The following is a 7,989-nucleotide window of genomic DNA, read 5'->3' on the forward strand; positions in this document are numbered from 1 at the left end:
AACGTGGACTGGGAGATTAACTCTTTTTATTTGGAATTCATGACAATGTAAAAATAGTCATACTACTACGCTGCCTCAAAAGCGAACTTCAATTTGTAATCACATTCTTTTCCCCCTCACATCCCATAAGATCATAACACAGCCACAAATGCATACTTAAAACCCAAAATTGGTTTACAGCAAGCAACAAAAAGTCTTCCCACAAACAGCAATAGGCTTCCATGAAAAAGGAACTCACATTAAAAGCCAATAAAGCCCTTTTAACAGCAAAAGTATTACTCTTCAGGCTATACATAAACTTTACTGCAACTTCTGCTTATATTTATGAGCCACCACAATATAAAACACCTCTTAATCCCCATGACTCCATAATTTAACAGTGACAATAATCACGTTTCCAGACATACTATTCTCCACACCTCCAGCACATATCAATAAAAGGATAGTAGAGATCCAAGCAATACAATTTTCAGTTCTGAAGAAATAAACATAGCAGCTACGAACTTCACTCATGAATTTAGTGTCCAGTCTTCTTTACATGTTGAGTAAAGCTTTAACAAAACAGCACTCCTTTAGAATTAGGAAATGCCTCACAGAAAGTCACTATATTTTAAAAAGCCAGTGTATTCAGGCCATTCTCTGAATTTCAACCAATTTCTCTCCATGCATCTTCTACTCACTTTTTATGCTGAACTAATTGCTATCTTTCAGAATTTCAGTCTTCCTAAATGTTTATTGAATATTATTACCAAAGAAATAGCTATATATAACATGGCTCACTGTATTCAATTCTAGAGGCTCCAACTGTTCTGATGTCTTGTCTTCAGTAGACAGATGGCCTCAGGTGCATCCGCACTGCAGACATAATCCAGTTTGACACCACTTTAACTGCCATGGCTCAATGTTATGAAATTCTGGGAATTGTAGTTTTGTGAGACACTTAGCCTTCTCTGTCAGAGACCTTTGGTGCCAGAAAAAAAATACAGATCCCAGAACTCCACAGCATTGAGCCATGGCATTAAAGTGGAGTCAAACTGGATTATTACCGCAATGTGGATGATGCCCGCATTTTTTTACAAGGCCTGGTGCTGAAATCCTGAAGCTTTTCATTTAAGTGGTGTTATTTTAGTCCCCCCCCCCATCTGTGAACTTTCCAAGTTACTCTTCCTTCAATCTTTTTAGTGATTTCTTCAGGAGTGCTTTTATCCTGTCTTGCGAATTATAGCTTTGCTGCCATAGGACATATTCATAAAGCAGTACCTTTGTGAAGCATTGCACTGAGCTACATCTCCATCAGGAATCCAAGTGGGATCAGAGGCTCTCTTGACTTAAGTGTGATCGTCCAGGTATTTCCGAGGCCCCTTGCTCCCTACTATTTCCTCCTGCAAAGCCTCTCTTTCCGAAATCTTAGCACCTGCTGGAGGAAAAAGCTCCAAAAACAAGAAGCCAAATGCTTTTTCTCCCACATTCAAACATAACAGGACAGCTGTGCTGTATAATTGTTTTATTTTCTGCTTATTAGTTCTTTTTACCAACACTACAACCATAATGCGACACAAAAATTCCTGTTTACTTTATTTAGGGAGATCACAGTCTACAGACTCATTCACTTATCAGACAAATTTAACGCCATTCAAAAACGTATTCAGTTGCACTTTATAGAATCACGTGAAGACATAAGTTGGATGTACTGATTTCTTTTTTTAAAGAAGTGGAATTCAAACAGATTGCATTTATATCTCGCAAGCTGTTGAAAAAGATCTAAAGCCACTGTTTTTATGGCTCCTTTGAGCCAGAAAGAAGACAAAACCTTGTTTCTTTGAAAGAGGCCACTTAATGAAACTTGTGTAACTTTTTTTGTTTGGCAGCAAATGTTATTTGATGCATTTGCCACAGATTCCATTCACCTTTGTGGTTTCCACCCAAAACTAAAGATTTAAAGAGGAAAAGAAAGACAGAATTGCATTTATCCTTTTAACTGACAAAACCAGCATACTGGAAGAATAAAATTAAAGAACATACAAAAGTCATGTATCCAACTTAATGCAGAAGGTATACGAAGATTTGATTTGGCCTTGGCAAGAGAACAATACAACAGACTCTGCACCAAGGGCAAAACCACCCATGTTTTCATTGCAATTAATAAGGTTCACATGAAAGTTTGAGAACCAGTAACAGGTCTTCAAGTTTTCCAGTTTAGGCAACCATTTTGTGCTTGGCTTCAGGTATTCCAGAAGAAGACAGTTTACTGTTTATGGACTCCTTTTGTATTACCACGCTTAAGAATGCCGCCACCAGGAACAAGGAGTCTTCGTTATTTTTCAGACAACCCAAAATGTGGCAGTTTTAGTTCATTTCTCTCATATATATTTTTTTACTTTAGCAGAACTGTTTTTTGAACCACTGCTCTATTTCTTATTACTCTAAATTCTGTGGCTCTGGCTCTAAAAATCGCTTAAAGTGAACATCCCTGTTCAATGTGGGAGGTTTTTTAAAAAGCCAAACAGCGACGCAACATGCTTATTCAGAATCAGAGCCTAACTTACGGTGTGGTTAATGATGCTAAGCATTCAGCTTTGAGAAATCAATTCCTCATTACTTAATTGCCCTCAAACATCTTTGGTACGAGCTCGAGAACCCACAATTTAAATATCAAAATCAGCACTAAAGAAGTGTAGCATAATGCCCCAATTTTATTTTAAACTTATACCTTTTATGGGGGGAAAAAGAAGCAATTTTCTTCTGGATTTGTAGCAATACATTCCTAAAATTCCTCAAATGAGTTTTACTCCTTGAGGAAATCCAAAATTAATCCTTAAGGCTGAATAAGAACCAGCTGCTCCACATTTTTGCACCCAGTATTAATACTTGATTGAAACCCTTTTATGCTAACCTGAATTCACCATCATTTCCCCGCCCCCCCTTACAACTAATCAGATGTTTGAAAGCTATGATAATATGGCAAAATGAGATCCTTGCTTGCCCTTGAAGAACAGAATGTCAAAGGTTACATTCATAGTCGTTTGCTCACTCTCCACCCCATTCATTTTCTACCTGTCCAAAGGGCTTAATAAATTTAGGCATCCAACAAATGAAATAAAGACACTATCAGAACAGAAGGCTGTGGCTCGTCTTGTTACTTGCCTTCACGCTTTCAACATGGGTCTGCAAGAGACAGAGAGAGCTGCAACTTGCAAAGACAGTTGGCTGCTTCATCCAGACTAGTAGCACCTGCAAAACCCAAGTTGTCACTTCCTTCCTTCCGATATATCTTAATAAATTCTAAGAATAACTTATTTGAGTCGTGATGCAGAAGCAGACGCACGCTCCCTCTGCTCCTTTAAGTTAATAGAGCCAAGGTGAAAATCTAAAAACATTTTACCTACGCATTTGAGGAGCTTTAAAAACCAACTGCGGTCCTGTTATCTTGCCTCAGTTGCTGCAACAGGAAAAATATTCACATTCAAGTTTGGACAATAGGCCCATGACTTAAAAAGAAACACAAAAACAACGCCTGTCACACAGTGATGCCTACAAATTATTGCTGCACTTTGTGTAAAGGAAAGTATATTTGCACTGAAACTGGAAATTGATTCAATTTCTGATCTTGCAGCTGAAAAGTTAAATTTACGGTGCAAGGCAAGGGAACTGTGCTTTGGCTCCAGTCTCATTTCTTTTTGCACATGGTTTCTCTTTAGAAGGGATGCTTGTCTGCATCCTTGGCCATGCGCAGCGTTTGGCTCCTAACAGCCTACGGCTGACATTCAGACGTTGTTCTCGCGTTACCTGGCCAATCTCAGGCCCGGGAAGCAGTTATACATTTACGTTAAAGGCCACGTTCCTGGTCTGTCAAAGGCCAGGTAAGGGAGAGCTCAACGTTTTAGTTCCCTTCTTAAGCTGTAAACTTTTGCCATAATGAGGACAGACTGCAGTTTGTTCATAAGCAACGGTTTTCAGTTTACTAGATAACAGAGACCTATCAACATATTCTCCAAGGTGGCAAATGAGAAGCAAATCTACAGCGGATGATAATGGAGAGGAAGGGCTGGGAGGAAAAAAGAAAGAAATGAACCAAAAAGCATACATTTTAAACGAAAAACCCATACCTAAGCCCCAGGACTCAAAAAAGCAAATCAACCCATCATAGCAAGGGCTTTCAAAACAGGAGAAAGTTACTTTGCAAAGCTACAACGTGTGTGTTTCCCTCCCTCACCCGCCCCCCTTGTTTCCCACGTTGCTGGAAGTCTGGCATAGAAACTAGTATTTGTGTCCATTCACTGCAGAGGATTAGAGCATCTTAACACCAAGCAAGAACTGTACTGTAATAAACTGGGGTCCAGTCTCAAGATTGTAAGAGAAAAAGGGTGGTCACTGGAGAAGAGGCGAGCGCTCCTTAAAATCCTATGGGTGCTTAAGTTTCTGAACGTCTTTAGTACGGAGGATCGTCGCCCGTTCTTTTTCGGAGGGTGAAGCCAGTGTTTCTTCGCCCCTCTAAAACCAAAGACTCATAAACAGTTCCGCCACTTTTTTATTACTTAAAAAAGCCGCCATTAGGACTTATAGTTCGACGTCAACCACGTCAGCCCCTCGTAGAGTCCGTCGCCGGAGGTGGCGCAGGAGGGCTGGACGTACCAATTCCTATCCCTGATCCGGGTCAGGCCCAGTTTCTCTTGGATCTCGTGGGGCTTCATGGCGTCGGGGAGGTCCTGCTTGTTGGCGAAGATGAGGATGATGGCGTCCCGCATCTCCCGATCGTTGATGATGCGGTGCAGCTCCTGGCGGGCCTCGTCGATGCGGTCCCTGTCCGCGCAGTCCACCACGAAGATCAGGCCCTGCGTCCCGGTGTAGTAGTGCCGCCAGAGCGGCCGGATCTTGTCCTGGCCCCCCACGTCCCAGACGTTGAACTTGACGTTCTTGTAGGTCACCGTCTCCACGTTGAAGCCCACCGTCGGGATGGTGGTGACTGCCTGGCCCAGCTTCAGCTTGTACAGGATGGTGGTCTTGCCCGCCGCGTCCAGGCCCAGCATCAGGATCCGCATCTCCTTGTTGCCGAAGATCTTGGACAGCACCTTGCCCATGGTGGCCGAGGGAGGGAAGAGGAGGAGCAGGAGGGGGCAGGCATCCACAAGAGGGCACCTGGGGACCCCCAAAGGCCAGGCAGGAAGGGGGGCAGGGGATGGCCCTGCTGCTACAGACTCTCAGCCTCAGAGGTGGAAGCAAAGGGGCCTCTGCAGTGCTTCAGTCTCCAGAGGTGGGGATGTGGGGGGGGGGCGCTGGGACCCTGGGGAGACCCTTCTACAAGGGCGGGGTGGGAAGTGGGCGTGGCTTCATAGCGAGTGGGCGTGGCTCCCGGGAAGTGGGCGTGGCTTCTGCGTCGCTCCTCTTCTTGAAAGTCTGTGGGGGGGAAAGAGCGGGGCGGACAGTCGGTCCGTCAGTCAAAGGTTCCCACTTCCGTGAGGGAAACCGAGGCCCCCGCCAAACCGCCCCCTTCCTCAGCGTAGTTACCTCAGCGACGGCTCTTCAAGCGAGGAGGGAAAAAGGCTCGTCCAGGCCGCCCTTCCTTTCCCTCACAAACTCCCTCTGACTGGTGGCTCGGCGCGGCCGGCTGCAGAGCGCGCATGCGCGCTAAAGACGCGAGCTGCTCCGGCCGACTCTTGCGAAAGAGGAGCCGCCCCGCCTGAGAGAGGGGTGCGCATGCGCATAGGAGCAAAGGGGGCGGAGTAGGAAATAAAGGTTTTGCGCGCGCTGGCTGGCCGGCCTCCCGCTTTCGAGCATGCGCAGAACGAGCTTGCCGCCGACGCGCATGCGCAGCGCCTTCTCTAAGGCGCCACGCCTTTTAAAAAAAATCTGGCTGCGTTTGCGCGATACCTCCACTTTGATTGTCACACGACCCAATCTGCGCATGCGCTTATTGTCCTTTCTCTCGCGCAGGCTACCAATCCGAGCCGAAGAGACAAATCCCGCGGGCGGAATTTACCTCAATTGCCCGGCCTAGTAGTGCGCATGCTCAGAGGCGCCCTGCCCTAAGGTGGCCTTCATGAGATGCGCGCATGCTCAGTGAGGCGGCGGAGGAGCCGAGCACACACGCGCGTCAGGGGGCGTGGCCATTCGTATGAGCCGAGGCCGCGCGATCGACGTCAGCGCCTGCGCAGCTGGGCTGGGTTCCGTCTTAAAGGGACAGTACACCTAAATATAGGGAAGAGAGGCTGCTGCATCTGCACTGCAGATTAATGCAGTTTGACACCGCTTTAACTGTCATGGCTCCACGCTGTGGGATTCTGGGATTTGTGGTTTTGTGACAACAACAATAATAATTTTTAATTATATGTCCTGCCTCTCCCTGAGGATTGAGGCAGGATTCCATCAGTAAATAGTAAGATACAGGTCATAAAACCCTGGCCATACAGTCCTCTGAACCCTCTGAGGCCGGGAGAGGGCCTTCTCTGCAGTGGCTCCCAGCCCTGGAGCCCCATTATGGGCACCAAGTGAGAACCTGGCTGCGGCTGCTGGGCCCAACTGGTTTTGCCCAAAGCCCCACGTGACGCGGGGGAGGTTTTGGCTTGTTTGAACTGCAGCCCACATAATTCCCTGGGAAACAGTGGGAAAAGCTGAGAGAGAACGCCTCTCTAGGGATCTCTAGCTCCTCCAGTGGGACTCTATGGTCAGAACCTGCAGAATTTGACCAGGGATTCATGCCGGAGGACCTACAGAGGCATAGAGAGGCCTTTTCTATAGGTTCTCCATCACAGCTCCATAGTCAGCCTCAAGAGTTGCACCGGAGTATTTAGAGACGCATAGAAAGAACATATTCACCGACTCCACAAATAATCAGATTTGCAAATGTGAAGCCTGGCTGCATTTTAACTGGGCTTCCTTCACCTGCCTCTTTTAACTCCTTCAGTATGTTTTTAGCCTTTTAAAATAATTCTTATTTCTTACACTGTTTTGAATTAGTCAGGTTGGCTTTATTCCCCACAACCTTGAGGCCTTTAGACAGAGAGAGGACTGTAAATATTGTACTGTACTCAGTTTATTTTAAATGCAGCTCTGGATTTCCTTAATAAACCACATTGAAATGCGTACGCACTGCTGCCATGTGCGCATTCCCCGCCTGTGAGCCTAGCTGCTTAGTGACTGGTTAACCCAGACGTTCAAGTTCTTTGCTCTCACCTGTAAGGATCGGTCCAGAGCTTTGCTTAATAATCATAAACCTGATGAAAATGAAAACAGCCAACATTTAATTAAAGAAGAATTAGGGGCTTTAAAGAAGTCTATCAGGAGCCTTAAACACCTTCGTTTATGTATATTTTCCTATCCAGTCCTACAGAGAGACAGCCTGGTGTAGTGGTTTAAGTGTTGGGTTAGGATACTGGCAGACCAGGGTTTGAATTCCTGCTCAGCCACAGAGACTGAGGGACCTTGAGCAAATCACACTCTCTCAGCCTCAGAGGAAGACAAAGGAAAGCCCCCTCTGAACAAATCCTGCCAAGAAAACCCTGTGATAGGTTAGACTTAGGGTCGCCACAAGTTGGAAATGACTTGAATCATAGAATCCTAGCGTTGGGAGAGACCTCAAGGGTCATCCAGTCCCACCTGCTTTGGCCATGAAGGAAGATACCCTCCTCAAAGCACTCCTTCTGGCAGATGGCCATCCAGCCTTTCCTTAAAAACCTCCGGAGGAGGAGGAGGAGACTCCACCACTTTTCGAGGCAGCATCTTCCACTCTCAAATAGCTCTTACTGTTAGAAAGTTCTTCCTGATGTTTAAATGGAATTTCATTTTCTCTAGTTGGAATCAATTGCTACAGGCCTACTCTCTGGAGCTGCACAAAAGAAACTTGCTCCATCCTCAACATGACATCCCTTCAGATATTTAAACAGGGCAATCCTATCACCTCTTAACCTTCTCCAGGTTAAGCACGGCCAGCTTTCCAGACCTTTCACCATTTTGCCCTCCTTCCTCTGGATACAGCAATGACAAACCTGTCTT

General features: G+C 45.8%; 1 protein-coding gene across 1 annotated transcript; it reads right to left on the minus strand.

The window, feature by feature from the left end:
* Window positions 1-1,489: 1,489 nt before the first annotated feature.
* ARF6 (ADP ribosylation factor 6) lies at window positions 1,490-5,707 on the minus strand. Its single transcript, XM_042455128.1, has 2 exons — window positions 5,506-5,707; window positions 1,490-5,394 (listed from the first exon to the last, which is right to left on the minus strand). The coding sequence occupies exon 2, from the start codon at window positions 5,076-5,078 to the stop codon at window positions 4,551-4,553; it is 528 nt and encodes a 175-aa protein (XP_042311062.1). The 5' UTR covers window positions 5,079-5,394; window positions 5,506-5,707; the 3' UTR covers window positions 1,490-4,550.
* Between the last annotated feature and the right edge of the window lie 2,282 nt (window positions 5,708-7,989).

Source organism: Sceloporus undulatus, chromosome 1 (genome assembly GCF_019175285.1).
Source record: "Sceloporus undulatus isolate JIND9_A2432 ecotype Alabama chromosome 1, SceUnd_v1.1, whole genome shotgun sequence".
Taxonomy (NCBI): domain Eukaryota; kingdom Metazoa; phylum Chordata; class Lepidosauria; order Squamata; family Phrynosomatidae; genus Sceloporus; species Sceloporus undulatus.

Bases quoted from the DNA above. Each gene is read 5' to 3' on its own strand.
- ARF6 (XM_042455128.1), bottom strand. From the start codon at position 5,078: ATGGGCAAGGTGCTGTCCAAGATCTTCGGCAACAAGGAGATGCGGATC.